Here is a 21,044-nt window from a genome sequence, read left to right on the forward strand (position 1 = left end):
ACATTATACACAATAATTGGTACAGTCACAGGTAATAAAATTATACTCTGAATTCATTACTACATAAAAACATTTATTGTTTAGAGAAATTATACTGTATGTGATGTTGCATACTTTAATTTCTTTATCACTCTTCTTACACAGTAAGATTGGGAATGTTAACTTTTGAAAAACTATTGTTATCCATGTTCTATTCATATGCAAATTATGTAGGAATTTAGCTTACACTATTTGCCTTACTATTTCATTTTCAAGTCATATAAAGAAACATTACACAAACATAAAGGTACACTAGTATAGAGCTATCTACCATAAAAAGTGTGTACATCATGTACATTGAAAATTTATGTTTTATTGGTGTTTTAAGTCATTTCTTACATTAACAGGAAGATATCAAAAGGTTTAAAAAAAATATAATGTTAAATACATTATTCAACTTGTATAGATTAAATAAAAAATGAAATGTTGAAAATTATCAATAATTGATTTTTTTTTAATTTTAAAACTAGTACAAAAATACATCATCAATAACAAAAATTCTTGTACATGTATATATTATAACAAATATAAAAATATACAACAATTACAATGCATAGGTTTTTAAAAGAAATGGCACATTTGGTAGAATTTGATTTTTTCTTAACATTTGGTAGATGTGTTGTTATGGATACACCATATCTCTTTTAAATCAAAGTAGTTTATATTAGCTTGAAGAGATCAAACTAATCATGGCATTTAATTACAGGTTTAGGAGATGTCATCTTTACATAGAAATAAGCAATAATCCAAAATATCATTTGCAATTTTTATCTTACAAAAATATCATTAGCACTATATTTGTCCAGTAGAATGACCAGTAGATTCTTTGATCAGTGTCTTGTTTATTTCACATTAACCTAATCACTTTGAAAACTTTTCTTATGACCAAGTTATAAAAAGCCTTCAGAAGTATTCCTTATTTCATACATCACTTTTACTTAGTTTTTTAAAATAAATATTGGTCTCCTTACTCCCTTAACATGCTTAATGACAAGGAGTTATCTCAATGTCTATAGGGCTAATCTTCAAACCTCCTAATAATTTCTTCCTTCCTGTTGTTTTCTTCTATCAACCTCCTGATAATTTCTTTACTCCTGTTGTTTTCTTCTTTATTCCCGTTGTTTTCTTCTTTATTCCTGTTGTTTTCTTCTTCCAATCTCCTAATGATGTCTTCCATCCTGTTATTTTCTTCTTTATTCCTGTTATTTTCTCCTTCCAACCTCCTGATAATTTCATCCTTTCTTGCACTCTCCTCATTTTTCTCTTGTGAATGCCTAATCATATCTTCATTTTTAGACTGAATTACTCTAAATAATACTTCATTTCCACGCTGTTTCTCGCTTTCAATAAATTGTTGAAGATTTTTTTTTGTGTCTTCCAGCCTAATTATATCTTCCTCAAGCTCAACTAGTAAAAAAATAAAACATTAATGAAATTTTAGTTTTAAAATTTGAAAGTATTGAGCTTCAGGTTACAGTTGGTGTGATTTATACCAAATGTATATATAGCTATATAGACTATTTTAAAGATGATGCTCATGCTTGCATATTTTTTTTTATTTTTTTTATCCCACATATATAATATACAACAGTACAGTTATCAAATAGTAAGTTCATATATAGAAATGTAATATAATACAACTCATCAGAAAATGTATAGAGCTTGAAATAACATTTGGTGGGTTTTTATAATGGTATCTTATCAAAAGGACAAAAAAAGAAGAATTGAGAATTAAATAAATTAACGACGGGATGATTCTTAAAAGTATAGTATTGTGTGTATATCTTTTTAAAGGTAACAGATATCAACCTACTATAAACTGCAAAGATGATCAGTAGTTCAAGACCTTTAATTTGAGGTCAATGTCGGGTCATGATGAAATTTCACCTTGACCTTCACATTATACTATGACCTTGACCTTGTGATATTTGAAAGGTCAAGTGGTCCTGAGTTGAATGGTGATAGTGCCATGTCTCTACGACTTCCGGTTCTCAAGTTTTGTATTGCATCATATATTTGATGATTAATTGTGACCTTGGTGAACTTTGAAATTGTCCCAATTCTTTTTCTATAATGTTGTCCTTCAACTGTAGATCATTTATCATTTAACAGATTTGAGATATCTATTGTCGTTTTAGAGATAATGCAGTTTGAAGTTTTGGGAGCGGAGGCATGTATTTCTGAATCATCAAGAGCTTACCACTTAAAATGTTTTAGAAATTGAAGAGGTTGACATAGTTATATGTTTGACCAAATACCAAAAACATTCCATGGAAAAAAACACCAAAAAATCAATTTGAAATTTTCAAGTTTTGCATTGACTTTGTAAGTTTCATAACTTCTATTTATATAGTTGATATTGCATCATTATTTGCACTTTGTCAAATGGGGTCATCTGATATATCAAATTGAAGGTCCTAATAAACTCTACTTAAAAATGAAAATTTTAAACCCCCTTTTCATCCCAGGGGGACGGGTGGGGTCATTTAGTGCAAACATTCAAATTTCTCAGATGGTAAGGTTGTCGCATATCAAATGAAAGAACATAAAGCGTACATTTCAAATTTCAAATTGACGTCTCCCAAAAATGGGTTGGATGGGGTCATTGAGTGCAAAAAATAAATTTTCTTTTAAGATAGGGTTGTTGTATATCAAATGAAAGGTCATGATGTGTACATTTGAAATATCAAATTCCTGACCCCCAAAAATCTAGAACATGGGGTTGTCGCATATCAAATGAAAGCTCATCTACTCTATGTTACATATATCATAATTCTGATCTCAAAAATGTAGGCGGATGAGGTCATTTAGTGTTAAAAGCGAAAAGTTTCAGAAGGTATGCTTGTCGTATATCAAACGAAAGGTCGTACAAAGTACATTACTAAAACATCACTTTTACAGGAAAGACCTTTCAATTGTTTTACAAACAATTGAGATACTAGTATTTGTTTTTGTGTTTTTTCTTTTTCTTTATCATCTTTGCTTGCATATAATTTTATAAAGAGGCATAAAAGTTTCAGGAGCCTGTAATTCAGTGGTTGTCGTTTGTTTATGTGTTACATATTTGTTTTTTGTTCATTTTTTTACATAAATAAGGCCGTTAGTTTTCTCTTTTGAATTGTTTTACATTGTCTCATCGGGGCCTTTTATAGCTCACTATGCGGTATGGGCTTTGCTCATTGTTGAAGGCCGTACGGTGACCTATAGTTGTTAATGTCTGTGTCATTTTGGTCTTTTGTGGATAGTTGTCTCATTGGCAATCTTACCACATCTTCTTTTATATATAACTCAAGAAAGGTAAAAGTCACGTCACCCAAATCAAACTTGATCTGTGTCTTATGGTAATAAGCATTGAGTGTAAGTTTCATGACATTTGGTTGATCAAGGCAAACTAAAGTAACTAAATGGACACGAAATTTTTCCATATATATAAAGTATCTAAATTTGAACATGATCTGTGTCTTGTAAAAGAACAGAAACTAAATTAGAAACATACGTACTGATGTTTGACATGTGGACACACAAATGCTAACACTTAATGTCCCGCTTCCACATCGCAAGCATAAAATACTTTTACATTTACTATGTCCCCTTATATGACTTATAACACTTCTTATTTTGACTAATTGTCATTTTGAAAGTGTGCAAGGTTATATTGAAAACTTGTTTTGTAGCAAGTCTTTTATCAAGCAGGTGAATGTTCCCTGACATAAATTATTCTTTCAAAAGAGCAGGTAAAACTATTTGAAATTTATAGATTTCATAATTTTAATTTTGCATAAAACATTTGTATAAAATTCTTAAATGAGATTGTAAAAAAAGACACCAATGTTTTCGTTCTATAACCAAAAATATATGTGTGCTAAACAAATACTTCACTATTCTAATCTATAATCTATTCTATTTAAATTTTCAATGAATTATATAAAGATACTTTCAAAAGTATAAGAAAGTTATAACATACTCTAGGTCTTATTGAAATATTCAACTTTATCTGGTTAAAAATTAAAAACATTAGGTTAATTTTTAACAAAACAAAACAACAGCAACTATAATTACTCAAGGTTGCAGCCAGTGTAACGAAAAAATTATTTCTTCAATTCATACAACATGAATAGATTTTTATAATGAGTGTTTTTTCTTTCTTATTTTTAGAGATTTATTTGAAGGCACTTTCAGGTTTGTTTAACCTGCTAAGTTTTCTTCCTATTTTCCAGTCTATTAAGGAACATAAGTCCTGAATGGCAAATTGAAAATTGTCAATATTTAACTTCACTTCTGTATTGTATTATGCTTGGAGGATTCAGGGGGCCCGGGCCCCCCTTTATTAGAAAAAATTTGGTTGATTATATGCCCCCCTTTTAGAGCAGTCAGCACCCCCCTCCCTTTACAAAAAGTTCTGGACCCCCCCCCCCCCCCCCCCCTGTTATGTGACAGCATATCAGAATTTGAAACACATTCAATTTGCTGACCAGTTCATAAGTAATTACTCTGAAACTGTTGCCAACCTCCTGCATGCTCTTCATATTTCATCATTTCATTAATCAGATTTGTAAACCTTATTGGAAAGCAACCTAGAGTAATCTTACTGTTTTCAAAGTTTTTTAATTGCCTCAGGATAGTCATGATAAATCTAGATCAGTTCATTTAATACAAATATTTTTTATGAAAGAGACAAAAATAATCCACATATATTTTCGGTCATACCAAATTTTTTTTTTCTTGGTGTACCTTGTGTTTCATCAAGGCTGTACTCAAGGTCTGTAACAGTTGGATCTGAAAAAATAAAAGAACATTTTCAAGCCTTTTAGATAATAAATAACTTGTGTAATTGCTGTTTCAAACACACTATGTGAAACTAGGGAAGGGCAAGGTTCTACCCGAGCCCTTCCGCAGTTTTGCACCCAGTACAAAAAAGTTTATATTTTTAAGACATTGACCTAATATTGTTTTTAAACTGCAACTGAAATGTATACATTGATAGCTTTTTAAATAGTAACACAAATATCAAACTTATCCCCCTGATTGTGGAGAAAGTGTTCCATGATGAAATTGACATTATACAAAATATAGCTATGTTACTATATTTAGGAAATAAACACAACTAGTTGCAGTATAAATAGATATATACTAAAACGAATACTACAAATCATTAGTTGTTGATACTGAATAGGTGGTTATTGAAACAACTCACTGAAAGGTTAGAATATTTGTGACAATAATTTAGTATCATATTTCTCTTATTAAGGTATTGGTGTTTGATGAAAAAATCTCTGATATAGCATAATTAATCCTCTCTTTTGTCTCAGTACATAAAATATGCTAAATTTGTGTCAAACTGTCAATCGGGTTAGTGTTGAAGTGTCACTAAATTTGCATTTATAACAAGATCTATAAAATTTGCAATTTAAAATTTTTAGCAATACAGTTTACATTTTTTAAACAGTAAAAACTAGCTAGTTTATAAAGCTGACATGTAAGCAAGGACCCCTCATGCACAATTTTGTGCAATGCAGGGAAACAATTATTGGGATGTTCTGTAAAGAAAAAGACATTTAAATAAGATCAGTATCTTACTAGATGCCATTTTTAAGGGAATCAGCCTTTGTAAAAGAATGGCCAATGGCTGATTCCAATAATTGACATGGATGAGGACTTTTTTTCCATTTGTTAAACCATTTGCAATAGGGCTTCAGGGAACATTCTGAAAGACCAATAACTGACAAATTATTTTTTTTTTAACTCTTTTCTTAAAATTATAATTCTATAGTGCAGCAGTGCTAATGCAATTTTTGTATTTCACATGTATAATTTATTGTAAAATTCCCTTTAAGACAATAGAATGAAACAAACTGGAACTGTTTCATAATTTGGGGCAAAATTGACTTATTTAATCAAATGTATAATATTTTTGATAAGCTCAGATTTTTAAAATTAAATTTTGAATGTAATATGTGCTTTTATAAATTTAAACATTGCTGTCTGGGTTAAAATTATATACTTTTAAAGATCTAAAGTTTAAAGATTAATGAGAATGTTAAACTTTGTTAATTAATAAAAATTGTAGGAAAACGTCATAAATTGAACTGTTCGCTGCTGTTTAAGTATTAAAATGTTAACATACTATTTGATAATATTCGCACTTTGTGGTAGCATTCTTCGATATCTTCATTGTGGTATTTGACAGATATTTTTCGTCTTTTTCTGGAAGCTGTTTCCGTATTGAGATTCCCATCTCCTGTAAAGATAGATTTAACTGAAAATAAGTATGTTTCACTCACTACACCAACTATAGGGGAGAAAAAGAAAAATATTAAATTCATTTCACTGGGCATGGACCAATATCGAATATTTATAACATTTCACTGTTTTATGGTATTTTATCTGTAAATCATGATACCAAAAGGAAATTGGCATTCTTGCCTTAACTATAAACTATTTCTAATGATAAAACAAAGCCCAGGAGTTGTTAAATTTGTTTTTTGTAAATAATTTTCTTAAAAATTATGCTGATCATTTATTTCTTTTTTTTTCAACCATTTATCAACCTAAAAAAGTTCTGTGGACTAACAAATTAGAAAATCCTGATAAGTCAAATTATCTGCCTATTGTCATGAATTTTCACTACATATTATTTTCACTGTTGGAAAATCATGCAATTCATTCCACCAGCTTGTATCTGAAAATCTGAAATGGTTACACCTATTATTTTGTTTTCGGGTGTAAAGTTACTCATTGTTTCTCCTTCTAGTACTGTTCAACTTTTTATTTTCTCTGATTCCTTTTTTGGACGTCTTTTCTTCAGTATCCATTTGAAGGCAAAACTTTAAATTTTTATTTGGACCTTATGACAGATTTTCTTTGTTTCTGGTAGATTTAGCAGCACTCAATTTTTATACACAAGGATATTTCAAACATGTACACTGATCTATCTTACATATGCATTGTGTATTATGTTATTTACTTGTAATGTCTGTACTGTCTAGTTCTATTTTTAAAAGTAAGTGTCTGTTTATGTGAACGGAATTTTATGTTATATTTTTATGTTGATAAGAATTTACATAAATTGTCTACAAATCTTTTTACAAAATGAACAACTCATCAAGAGAATTGAGATGTATTAAATAAGTTATTTTTATAATAAACATATGAATATTGAATTAGAAAGCTAACTAAAGAGTGAGATTATTATGCCTAACAGGATTATTTGGGGCCAAAATAAAAAGATTGTATGTTTGCCCAAACGCGACCGACCCAAAATAAACCCGCCGACTCAAATTCTTTTTTTGCGATTTTTTCAAGAATTTTTTTTTTTCGGATTTTTTTGGGGTCCGCTCCGTCATCGTACAAAACTTAATGTTTGTCGTCTTTGCGTTTGAAAGTAACTGTGAATACGATTAAAATGAAAGCGTATAAGAGACGCAGTTAATCGATATTCGATGTTCTCTGTTTTTATCTTCTGATTTAACGAACGTAAAGAAGTAAAATATGTGAAGTGGCACAGTTTTTTTACGCTGTAGTTGTCTATAATACCAAACCCTTACCTATATGCTCAATGTTAATTTCATCGTGTTATCGAATATCTGATAAGAATATTCAGGTAGATTTGTTCAAAACCATGTGCAATCGAATATTTTCAATGTAATTCTGACAGGAAATGGATCCGGAAGTTGCGAATTTACAATCTTGCAAGAAGATTTTGTTTTTACTGAATAAAAAGGAATTATTTCTTGATAAATTGTTGTCTTTAATTATAATTTTCCTTTATCATGTAAATTAGATGCCCTTTTATTCAAATAGTTCAAATTTACAAGTCTCATTAGACAAGATCAGTACGTTGCTGTTTGGGAGAATTTGATCAAACTATAATTGCTATACAGAATCAGAAATATAATCTTAACTGAATGTAACTCCTTCTGAATAATTTATTGCAATATAAATTCCTTTTGACAAGAGAAATCTGACTTTTGTCAGAAATATTTTTTTCACATGTGCAAAAGTAAAAACATGTTATGGAAGCCTCTAGAACCATTACCTAAAAATAAATAGTCTTCAGAAAACGTTAACTTTATGCAATTATATTTTATCAATAATGATTATTTTCAAAAATTTAAACTTGATTATTTAAAGAAATAAAATTATAACAAATACGTTTTTAGTTTGGAGATTCTACAGAACATGCTTTGATCTATTTATAGCCAAATTAGTTTACCTGTGTGATAATGTAAAATATAAATTTGTTTTCAAAACATAAAAAATACACAAACTAAGGATGGTAGATAATAATGCATATAAATATTTTAGGACATTTAATCTATTTTAATAGAAATAGGATTTAAATACTGCAAACAAATTTAATCATTACATAATCAGCTGATATTTTTTTTACACAAACATCGTGTTGATGGAACTGTTGAAAATCACTTCATAAATCCACCAGCCCTTTCACACAGCTAGTAATTGTCAGGGTTATAAACATCTCAGGATACAAATCATATAGTAGACTAATTTATTTATAGAGGTTTTTAAATTCATGGCTTTTGGTTGTCTCTACAAAGGTTTGACGGAAAAAAAAGATATACTGTTTTAAGATCTTTTAATATTTTGATGCAAATTCTGATAAAAAAAAAAAAAAAAAAAATTTGCCTACCTACCTACCCATACCCAGTCATCATGGGTCGGGTTTGGGCAAACTGAAATATTTTTAATTGTGGCCTGGACATATAGATATTTGATAGGAATTATTATAAATCGTAGTTATTCCCCTTTGCCCACATGCTATTAAATATACTAAACATGTACACCCTTAGACAATTGTTTTTTGTACTTGATGCAGAAAATATTTTTACAATAATCTCAATCCTTGCATCAATACGGTGGTTGTTGTATGAGGAGCAGGATCTGATTACCTGAAGGAAGCATGTGAGATCACCCCTTGTTTTTGGTGGAATTGGCTGTGATGCTTAGTTTGGTCTTTTTTCTGTAGTATTTTATATACTGTTGTTTGTCTTTCATTCTTGTCAGGTTTTTTTAAGAGTGTTGTTGGTTTGATTAATTTTATGAACACTTTTGTATTTTCTTTCTCTTTTTTTAAAACAATAGGTCAAATTAGATAAATCTTTCTTACTCAATTTATCCAAAATATTTCTGCCTGCAATAACTTCAAAGTCCTGAACAGAAGAACTATTCCTTGGTAAATGATCTGAAAAAAAATATATTTGTGTACCAGTACAAACATATAATTAAAATAACAATGTATATCATACATTAGTTAACTACAATATTATTGAATACATATTTCTAAAATATTAATTAAAATTCACTCTTTAAATGTTTGGTTCTTTTTTATGTGTTGCACATCCTATCACATATTGAATTTAACCTCTTCATTATAATCATGATAATTAGATTGCCATATTTCTACATTGTATTCAAAATAAAATCATTATGTGAGAGGAGGTTAACTATTCAGAACATTTTTTTTCCTCAATATTTTCTAATAAGCAATTTTGCATCAGTTTAATGAACCATGTTAACTAACTGTGACATACAGTAATGTTGTTAGTTTTATTTGGTCTCTTTCAAAGAGTAGTCCCATTGGCAATCATTACACATCTTCTTTTTCAATATATTGGTGAACAATTGCAAAGAGAAATATTTATACACTTACCTGCCATTATCTGTGTCTTTTCAAACTGATGCTCAATCTGGAAAATGTCTGGTAATCTTGTTTTCTATAAACAAAAAAATCACAAAATTGTTGAATCACTGACATCACAATACAATCCTTTGAGAAATAAATAAAAAAAATAACATTTTACACATACATTGTGGTTCTAGAACACATTCATGTACCTATAGGCGCTATAGGTACTTTTCTAACCTGGTACTTTTGCATAACCAGATGCTCTACAGGGCGCAGCTTTATACGACAGCAGAGGTCAAACCCTGAACGGTTGGGGCAAGTATGGACACAACATTCAAGCTGGATTCAGCTCTGAATTTGGATTGTGATTAAATAGTTGACACAGCATAGGTTTCTGACACAGAATGAATGTGGTCTAATGAACTTTCTTGTTTGCTTTAGAGCAATTCACTATGCTGTTGAATATTAATCCTCTCAACAACAAAAAATGCTTGAAAAAATTTTCATTTTATTTCTGAAATCTGAAATGAGAAAATTTGACCCCCCCCCCCCCCCCCCCCCCAATTTTTTTACTAAATAAATGCTTGTTTTGTGCCCTTTGGGTCGCTTATTCTTAACCTTAGGGACCATAACATCAAAATCAATCCCAACCCAGGAAACACATGACGTCCTTGCGACGTTATGTATTGGTCGCTGGAAGGTCATGACTGACGTTACGTAAGTACGACGTTGTTGCAACGTTGTGAGAAAGTAATTTTACGTCACGTCAAATACGACGTAGAACCGACGTCAGGACAACGTTATTATTGTTTTTAATAACGTTTATATTACGTTGTTGCAATGTCATATTGCGACGCATCTGTCACGTATCTGTGACGTTATAGCAACGTGGTCAGATTTTTGGTCGATAAAGTATTAAGTTGATTTTTAAGCTTTTAAAAAAGAGGAACTATATGTTTTTGTCATCAATAATAGTATCGTGATAATAAAAAAAATTTTAAAAAAATAATTGCCATATGTACTGTACATCGATCAAATAAATCACGTAATTAAAACGTTGTTGCAACGTAATTTATCGATGTCTCTTAAATTTACAATAGCAAGATTTCTTCTTTTATTTTGCACTAAATTTAATTTTAATTTGTCTTGTTTCTATTGATAGAACTAATGAACGATATTTGATATGAGGCAGGCATTACCTGTGAAAGGGAACGAAGTCTTTTGATTCAAACATGTTAAAAAAAGATACGGAAATACCGTAACGTTTCCGATTTTGGTTCTGTTGTTAGGGCTTTTAGTTGTGACGCTATTTAAGTGATGACGTCATATTCAAAGTCAACGCCATTCACCAAGCCACCACTTAGATTCAATGTAAGTACATTTATCTGTATTCTTTATAACTGTTGTTTTTTCTTATTACTTTTTATAGAGTTTCTATTATAAAGGATCAGAATGATGTTCCCGTAACATTTTGACGTCATAAAACAAAATATCTGACGCCACAATGGAAAAGTGATTGTCAAAAGTTGTTGCAAGCGGCCGGTAAATATCAAAATACAAGATTTGGTGTTTAGAGCATGAAAATTACGTCCATCTAATTGTAATAATAACAATTTGTAATACTAAAAATAACGATTGTGATAATGGTGGTCTAAATGTAAACCATATGATCCAATAACATGTATTGTCAGCTCGTACTGGACCATACGCGTTTACTCATACGGTCCGACTGCACGCGTATGGTCGGACCGTACGAGTCTACATCAAATACGTATACGGTACGGACCGTATATATGTCAAATTTGGAAATGTTAAACGTAGATTTATTGATAATTTTCAATATTTTTTTTTTCATATTTTGGCAGTGGCTAATACACCTTATCGCTATTTGTCCGCCATTACTGGATATCACACAGGTTCCCGTAAAATTTTGACGTCATAAAACAAAATATCTGACGCCACAATGGAAAAGTGATTGTTGTATGCGTCAAAAGTTCAAGCGGCCGGGTCAGCCGGGATTTGCGATAAGGTGTATTTGCCGGTGAAACAGTAGTTAGGCAGCAACCATTTGATTTTCTGGGGGGGGGGGGCTATGTTTTTTTTTGGAAAAAAAAGTTTGTTTCCAGTTTTTGGAGAAAAAAATAATTTGTTTTTGATTCTGAAACAGTCGAAAAAAAAATTTGTCCAGAAAAAAAACCCCATAGCCCCCCCCCCCCCCCCCCCCCGAAAATCAAATGGTTGCTGCCTTATGATCTGATTAAAATATCTCTCATAAATCTGTACAGATTGGCTTATGTATACAAAATGTATCTTTTATAAATGTATTGTGTAATTTTATACATAAGGTGAGACGTAAATAAAATATTGAATTGAATTGAATTGAATTAAACGCCAGCTTAGTGTAAATAATTTTTCTGGCGCTGGCAATACTGTGAATTTGTTATTTTACGGGTTCTTTGTGAAGTTTAAAAAGAAATATCAGTCATAATGAAGATTGGATTATGTCATAATGTAAAAAATAATAATAAAAAATAAGGAGCTGTGTATTTTTAAATTTGATAAATTTGAATCATTATGCCATCTAACAAAATCAATCATATATGTATACAAAGTCATGGGACAAAAGTGAGTTCTCACTCAAAAAATGTCCTATCATTTCAACTAAAATCGGTATTTTTCAAAAAAATATTACCAAGTCACTGTATGAGCGATTTTTTTAAAATAGATACCAAAAGATGTAAAAATGTCTGAAATTTTATTGTTTATTTAGTCATAATTTTCTTGAGTTTCGTTTTCATCATTTGATGAGTTAAACACAAATGCAAATTTTTACGATTTTAATTTGGTTAGAATAATAGCAAACTTTTCAAGAAATATTTTCTTTGTGTCCATCTCGTCACAAAATTTAAATGAGCATGAATAAAATTATAACCAAATAAAGAATAAAACTTCAGACATTTCCGCATCTTTTGGTATCTATATTATGAAAATCGCTCATACAGTTACTTCGTAATATTTTTTTGAAAAATATCGATTTTAGTTGAAATGATAGATTTTTTATTTTACTGGGAACTCACTTTTGTCCAATGACCACTGTAGCTTCAAAATCATAGATATTTAATGAAAATACCGAATTTGCCTTTGAAATTAGGGACTCACCATTTAACTTTAATAAAAGGGGGGTCATGAATATTTTTCTTTAATTTTTTTTCTCCTGATTTCCAAATTGATGAAACAAATATTCTGTTCGCGTACAGGAAAAAAAATATTCTGAATCGAGATTCCTCCCATACCTTATAATGTTAGATTTGATCAAAATAATTTGATTGATATCGTTGAAAAATGAAATAAAATTGTTTGCCATTTGCACGAAAAAAATCTGACTCAAGCAAACACCATGACCCTCCTTGAAGTTAAATTGTTGCTCCCTGACAGTCTAAGGTTTATTTTTAAATTATATTAAATATCACGATGCAAATTTTATTAATGTCAATTTTTGTAGAGTCTTACATGAAGAATTGATTGGGAAACCCTAAAACATGCACCTTCAAAACCAGGCGGAACACGCTATACGCATGATAAGGTAAGCATACCCCTATTTCCCCCGTATAGTGCAACCTATCTTGGATTATTTCCCAAAATTATTATTGTTTGTATTCTATGTTGGTTATTTTTTTCAAGTTAATTCAGTACGAAATTGTTATTATAGATATGTATTTGTAACTAGCATTGTGAAGATCAAGATACTCTTTTGCGACAATAAAGGGTAACATTAAATTTAACTGAATATATAATTATGTGGATAATGAGTTTTTCAAGGAGATTTAGAAAGCCAGGTCTAACGGTCTTACACACAGCTACATCTAGTATTTATTTGCAATAATGTTAGACCTAGAATTTAACTTTTTTTACAAATAAGTTTTTGTATTGTCATTGCAGGAACCAATTGCTAAGAGGGTAATTCCAGCAGATCCGGAAATACCACTACCAGGGACATAGGAGAACATTTAAAATAAACAAAGTTAACGATGATCAAATCTTCACTTTTTGATATACAGGCATTATTTACCTTTCATAAACTTTTTTTTTATAAAACTTTCATGGCCTGGGTGGGTATTTAGCTAGCCATATATTATATTCAGAACGTGAACATGCTAAATGAGAAATGTATACTACGATGAAATAAATTGAATACTAGTATAAAAAAGAAAATGTGGTATAATTGTCAATGAGACTCTCCACAAGAGACCAGTCACATAAATTAACTATAGAGGTCACTGTACAGCCTTCAACAATGGGCAAATTCCATATCGTATAGGCAGCAGTTAAAGATGGGTTAAAAGAGACAGGGGCAACATCCTCCTTATAGAGTAACATATATGATAAGTGCATATTATTTTTACAAGCACTAACTATCAAGAACTGCATACGAATAGGCAGCGACTTAGCTATGGATGGCCCTAGGATTCATTTCTGTTATATCACAATTTCTGAAACAGTAACTCGATTGAAGGTACCAAAAAAAAAATGATGATGCAGAATATACGAATTCCTTCAGCATGTTCAGAGAATAGCACCAACATGTATCATTTAGAGGTCACCTCATGGTCCCAAACACAGTTGATACTATGCATGCATATATATGATCATTTTTGGGCCAATTATATAGCAAAATATAAAAGTGCAAGTATATTACGTCGACATAATGAGATATTAACGTTGTTATATCAGGAATAACGTTGTACAAACGTAATTTTACGTCATCACAACGTTGATGTATGACGTTGTGACAACATCGATATAACGTGATATAAACGTTTTTGTAATGTCAGAAATAACGTTGTAGAAACGTAATTTTACGTCACCACAACGTTCATGTAAGACGTTGTGACAACGTCAAGAAAACCATACACTTTTACGTAAATACAACGTAATAACCTGACGTCAATGCGACGAAAACATGACATTGTCACGACGTAATTATGACGTAACATTGTTAGCTGGGAAGCTTCCTTGTGTTGTTATAAACATTGTGTTAAAATTATATTGATTTCTATTGACTTATACTAAAGTTATTATCCGGAAATGGACGACGCTGACGATGACGTGATACCAATATACTACTGCAATATACTACTGCTGGTACCATCCACATGATCTATGGCTTTTCAGTTTTCACATTATGTTCTGATCAACGGACTCACCTCCTTGTTTTCTTTTTTTGTCGGATGTATTCTACCGATATTGCTCTTTACACTAGATGGTCAATTGTGTTCTGTAAAACGTCTCACATGTAAAAAAAAATGCTTCCAAAATCATGGAAAATGAGATCGAGCCCGACAAAAAGTCGTTGAAATTCTCTATTCTGAAAATGTCACTTGAAGAAAATGTTTATAGATATGTACATATGTATCCTGGTTCCCGGTACTACGTTCCAGATATACTCTCATATTGGTATATGTGTAACATACTGAATATTGCGATCGGGAACCAGTCTATGTATACAAATTTTATGAAAATTGTTAAAAATTGACTATAAAGGACAATAACTCCTTAAGGGTCAATTGACCATTTCCGTCATGTTGACTTATTGACATATGTAGACTGGGTTGCGATCGCGTGAGAGAGTATGGCTAATATCAGTAACGTAGTACAGGGAACGAGTTGTCGTCAGAGATTGACTTTTTTGGGGGGAAAGGGGAAGTAATTTTTCGCGCCATGTTATATTAAACAGAGAATAAAATTTTTATTTCCCAAATTACTGGACCCAAAGAGACATAAAAATCAGGACAAATAAATCGATTGATAAAATTCATTTTCGCTATTTTACGACATTTTCCTTTCATCTTGCCGACTGATAAATATGAAAAATAATCGCTAGATTCACCACACATTGCCGGGTAATATATAAGGGGGGTCATATAACGACCATATAATGGATATGCATGTAAGGGAGCGTCCATTTGATTTTGAAGGGGGGGAGGATGAAATTTGAAAAAATAGGCAGGACAGGAATTTTGAGTTTAAAAAAAGGCAGGATGAGACACTTGCAAACAAAAACTAGAGTCTCTAAAGAGCCTGTGTCGCTCACCTTGGTCTATGTGAATATTAAACAAAGGAAGCAGATGGATTCATGACAACATTTGATACATCTTACTTTACTGAACATTCTTGCTGCTTACAATTTATATCTCTATCTATAATGAACTTGGCCCAGTAGTTTCAGTGGAAAATGTTATAGTTAAAATTTACAAATTTTATGAAAATTGTTAAAAATTGACTATAAAGGACAATAACTCCTTAAGGGTCAATTGACCATTTCCGTCATGTTGACTTATTTGTAAATCTTACTTTGCTTAACATTATTGATGTTTACAGTTTATCTATAATAATAATATTCAAGATAATAACCAAAAACAGCAAAATTTTCTTAAAATTACCTATTCAGGGAGAGCAACCCAACAACGGGTTGTCAGATTCATCTGAAAAAATCAGGGCAGATAGATCTTGACCTGATAAACAATTTTACCCCATGTCAGATTTGCTCTAAAGGCTGCAGTTTTAGAGTTATAAGCCAAAATCTACATTTCACCCCTATGTTCTATTTTTAGCCATGGCGGCCATCTTGGTTGGTTGGCCGGGTCACCGGTCACAATTTTTAAACCACATACCCCAATGATGATTGTGGCCAAGTTTGGTTTAATTTGGCCCAGTAGTTTCAGAGAAGAAGATTTTTGTAAAAGATAACTAAGATTTACGAAAAATGGTTAAAAAATGCCTATTTAAAAGGGCAATAACTCCTTAAGGGGTCAACTGACAATTTTGGTCATTTTGACTTATTTTAAGGTCTTACTTTGCTGTACATTATTGCTGTTTACAGTTTATCTCTATCTATAGTAATATTCAAAATAATAACCAAAGACGGCAAAATTTCCTTAAAATTACCAAATCAGGGGCAGCAACCTAACAACGGGTAGTTCGATCAATCTGAAAATTTCAGGACAGATAGATCTTGACCTGATAAACAATTTTACCCCTGTCAGATTTGCTCTAAATGCTTTGGTTTCTGAGTTATAAGCCAAAAACTGCATTTTACCCCTATGTTCTATTTTTAGCCGTGGCGGCCATCTTTGTTGGTTGGCCGGGTCACGCCACAAATTTTTTAAACTAGATACCCCAATGATGATTGAGGCCAAGTTTGGTTAAATTTGAGGAGAAGATTTTTGTAAAAGTTAACGACGACGGACGCAGGACGACGACGACGGACGACGGACGACGGACGCAGGACGACGACGACGGACGACGGACGACGGACGACGGACGCCAAGTGATTAGAAAACATAACTTGGCCCTGTGGGCCAGGTGAGCTAAAAAAAAGTCGGGATGACAATTTAGGTAAAAAAAGTCAGGATAAATAAATCGATTAATAAAATTCATTTTCGCTATTTTACGACATTTTCCTTTCATCTTGCCGACTGATAAATATGAAAAATAATCGCTAGATTCACCACACATTGCCGGGTAATATATAAGGGGGGTCATATAACGACCATATAATGGATATGCATGTAAGGGAGCGTCCATTTGATTTTGAAGGGGGGGGAGGATGAAATTTGAAAAAAATAGGCAGGACAGGAATTTTGAGTTTAAAAAAAGGCAGGATGAGACACTTGCAAACAAAAACTAGAGTCTCTAAAGAGCCTGTGTCGCTCACCTTGGTCTATGTGAATATTAAACAAAGGAAGCAGATGGATTCATGACAACATTTGATACATCTTACTTTACTGAACATTCTTGCTGCTTACAATTTATATCTCTATCTATAATGAACTTGGCCCAGTAGTTTCAGTGGAAAATGTTATAGTTAAAATTTACAAATTTTATGAAAATTGTTAAAAATTGACTATAAAGGACAATAACTCCTTAAGGGTCAATTGACCATTTCCGTCATGTTGACTTATTTGTAAATCTTACTTTGCTTAACATTATTGATGTTTACAGTTTATCTATAATAATAATATTCAAGATAATAACCAAAAACAGCAAAATTTTCTTAAAATTACCTATTCAGGGAGAGCAACCCAACAACGGGTTGTCAGATTCATCTGAAAAAATCAGGGCAGATAGATCTTGACCTGATAAACAATTTTACCCCATGTCAGATTTGCTCTAAAGGCTGCAGTTTTAGAGTTATAAGCCAAAATCTACATTTCACCCCTATGTTCTATTTTTAGCCATGGCGGCCATCTTGGTTGGTTGGCCGGGTCACCGGTCACAATTTTTAAACCACATACCCAAATGATGATTGTGGCCAAGTTTGGTTTAATTTGGCCCAGTAGTTTCAGAGAAGAAGATTTTTGTAAAGATAACTAAGATTTACGAAAAATGGTTAAAAAATGCCTATTTAAAAGGGCAATAACTCCTTAAGGGGTCAACTGACAATTTTGGTCATTTTGACTTATTTTAAGGTCTTACTTTGCTGTACATTATTGCTGTTTACAGTTTATCTCTATCTATAGTAATATTCAAAATAATAACCAAAGACGGCAAAATTTCCTTAAAATTACCAAATCAGGGGCAGCAACCTAACAACGGGTAGTTCGATCAATCTGAAAATTTCAGGACAGATAGATCTTGACCTGATAAACAATTTTACCCCTGTCAGATTTGCTCTAAATGCTTTGGTTTCTGAGTTATAAGCCAAAAACTGCATTTTACCCCTATGTTCTATTTTTAGCCGTGGCGGCCATCTTTGTTGGTTGGCCGGGTCACGCCACAAATTTTTTAAACTAGATACCCCAATGATGATTGAGGCCAAGTTTGGTTAAATTTGAGGAGAAGATTTTTGTAAAAGTTAACGACGACGGACGCAGGACGACGACGACGGACGACGGACGACGGACGCCGGACGCCAAGTGATTAGAAAACATAACTTGGCCCTGTGGGCCAGGTGAGCTAAAAAAAAGTCGGGATGACAATTTAGGTAAAAAAAGTCAGGATAAATAAATCGATTGATAAAATTCATTTTCGCTATTTTACGACATTTTCCTTTCATCTTGCCGACTGATAAATATGAAAAATAATCGCTAGATTCACCACACATTGCCGGGTAATATATAAGGGGGGTCATATAACGACCACATAATGGATATGCATGTAAGGGAGCGTCCATTTGATTTTGAAGGGGGGGAGGATGAAATTTGAAAAAATAGGCAGGACAGGAATTTTGAGTTTAAAAAAAGGCAGGATGAGACACTTGCAAACAAAAACTAGAGTCTCTAAAGAGCCTGTGTCGCTCACCTTGGTCTATGTGAATATTAAACAAAGGAAGCAGATGGATTCATGACAACATTTGATACATCTTACTTTACTGAACATTCTTGCTGCTTACAATTTATATCTCTATCTATAATGAACTTGGCCCAGTAGTTTCAGTGGAAAATGTTATAGTTAAAATTTACAAATTTTATGAAAATTGTTAAAAATTGACTATAAAGGACAATAACTCCTTAAGGGTCAATTGACCATTTCCGTCATGTTGACTTATTTGTAAATCTTACTTTGCTTAACATTATTGATGTTTACAGTTTATCTATAATAATAATATTCAAGATAATAACCAAAAACAGCAAAATTTTCTTAAAATTACCTATTCAGGGAGAGCAACCCAACAACGGGTTGTCAGATTCATCTGAAAAAATCAGGGCAGATAGATCTTGACCTGATAAACAATTTTACCCCATGTCAGATTTGCTCTAAAGGCTGCAGTTTTAGAGTTATAAGCCAAAATCTACATTTCACCCCTATGTTCTATTTTTAGCCATGGCGGCCATCTTGGTTGGTTGGCCGGGTCACCGGTTACAATTTTTAAACCACATACCCCAATGATGATTGTGGCCAAGTTTGGTTTAATTTGGCCCAGTAGTTTCAGAGAAGAAGATTTTTGTAAAAGATAACTAAGATTTACGAAAAATGGTTAAAAAATGCCTATTTAAAAGGGCAATAACTCCTTAAGGGGTCAACTGACAATTTTGGTCATTTTGACTTATTTTAAGGTCTTACTTTGCTGTACATTATTGCTGTTTACAGTTTATCTCTATCTATAGTAATATTCAAAATAATAACCAAAGACGGCAAAATTTCCTTAAAATTACCAAATCAGGGGCAGCAACCTAACAACGGGTAGTTCGATCAATCTGAAAATTTCAGGACAGATAGATCTTGACCTGATAAACAATTTTACCCCTGTCAGATTTGCTCTAAATGCTTTGGTTTCTGAGTTATAAGCCAAAAACTGCATTTTACCCCTATGTTCTATTTTTAGCCGTGGCGGCCATCTTTGTTGGTTGGCCGGGTCACGCCACAAATTTTTTAAACTAGATACCCCAATGATGATTGAGGCCAAGTTTGGTTAAATTTGAGGAGAAGATTTTTGTAAAAGTTAACGACGACGGACGCAGGACGACGACGACGGACGACGGACGACGGACGCCGGACGCCAAGTGATTAGAAAACATAACTTGGCCCTGTGGGCCAGGTGAGCTAAAAAAAAGTCGGGATGACAATTTAGGTAAAAAAAGTCAGGATAAATAAATCGATTAATAAAATTCATTTTCGCTATTTTACGACATTTTCCTTTCATCTTGCCGACTGATAAATATGAAAAATAATCGCTAGATTCACCACACATTGCCGGGTAATATATAAGGGGGGTCATATAACGACCATATAATGGATATGCATGTAAGGGAGCGTCCATTTGATTTTGAAGGGGGGGAGGATGAAATTTGAAAAAATAGGCAGGACAGGAATTTTGAGTTTAAAAAAAGGCAGGATGAGACACTTGCAAACAAAAACTAGAGTCTCTAAAGAGCCTGTGTCGCTCACCTTGGTCTATGTGAATATTAAACAAAGGAAGCAGATGGATTCATGACAACATTTGATACATCTTACTTTACTGAACATTCTTGCTGCTTACAATTTATATCTCTATCTATAATGAACTTGGCCCAGTAGTTTCAGTGGAAAATGTTATAGTTAAAATTTACAAATTTTATGAAAATTGTTAAAAATTGACTATAAAGGACAATAACTCCTTAAGGGTCAATTGACCATTTCCGTCATGTTGACTTATTTGTAAATCTTACTTTGCTTAACATTATTGATGTTTACAGTTTATCTATAATAATAATATTCAAGATAATAACCAAAAACAGCAAAATTTTCTTAAAATTACCTATTCAGGGAGAGCAACCCAACAACGGGTTGTCAGATTCATCTGAAAAAATCAGGGCAGATAGATCTTGACCTGATAAACAATTTTACCCCATGTCAGATTTGCTCTAAAGGCTGCAGTTTT

The 21,044-nt window shown here is 32.1% G+C and overlaps 1 protein-coding gene and 1 long non-coding RNA gene across 3 annotated transcripts; one reads left to right on the forward strand and one right to left on the reverse strand.

Moving 5' to 3' along the window:
- Positions 1 to 947: 947 nt before the first annotated feature.
- On the reverse strand, positions 948 to 9,769 carry LOC139498804 (uncharacterized). Of its 2 annotated transcripts, none has more exons than XM_071287361.1 (5): positions 9,710 to 9,769; positions 9,167 to 9,241; positions 6,164 to 6,277; positions 4,771 to 4,815; positions 948 to 1,446 (listed from the first exon to the last, which is right to left on the reverse strand). In XM_071287361.1, the coding sequence occupies exons 1-5, from the start codon at positions 9,714 to 9,716 to the stop codon at positions 1,058 to 1,060; spliced, it is 630 nt and encodes a 209-aa protein (XP_071143462.1). In that variant the 5' UTR covers positions 9,717 to 9,769; the 3' UTR covers positions 948 to 1,057. The 2 variants fall into 2 exon arrangements, with proteins under 2 accessions (XP_071143462.1, XP_071143461.1); XM_071287360.1 differs by having other exon boundaries at positions 4,747 to 4,815.
- Positions 9,770 to 10,847: 1,078 nt separating this feature from the next.
- Positions 10,848 to 13,722, forward strand: LOC139498803 (uncharacterized). Its single transcript, XR_011658019.1, has 3 exons — positions 10,848 to 11,056; positions 13,188 to 13,268; positions 13,625 to 13,722. It is a non-coding gene; the product is annotated as an uncharacterized lncRNA (long non-coding RNA).
- The last annotated feature ends 7,322 nt before the right edge of the window (positions 13,723 to 21,044 follow it).

Source organism: Mytilus edulis, chromosome 12, assembly GCF_963676685.1.
Source record: "Mytilus edulis chromosome 12, xbMytEdul2.2, whole genome shotgun sequence".
Classification (NCBI taxonomy): domain Eukaryota; kingdom Metazoa; phylum Mollusca; class Bivalvia; order Mytilida; family Mytilidae; genus Mytilus; species Mytilus edulis.

Coding starts and splice junctions, on each gene's coding strand:
- LOC139498804 (XM_071287360.1), bottom strand. Junction 6,278..9,166: donor AAATATTTTGGATAAATTGA/GTAAGAAAGATT, acceptor CTATCTTTACAG/GAGATGGGAATCTCAATACG. Junction 4,816..6,163: donor AGTGCGAATATTATCAAATA/GTATGTTAACAT, acceptor TTATTTTTTCAG/ATCCAACTGTTACAGACCTT.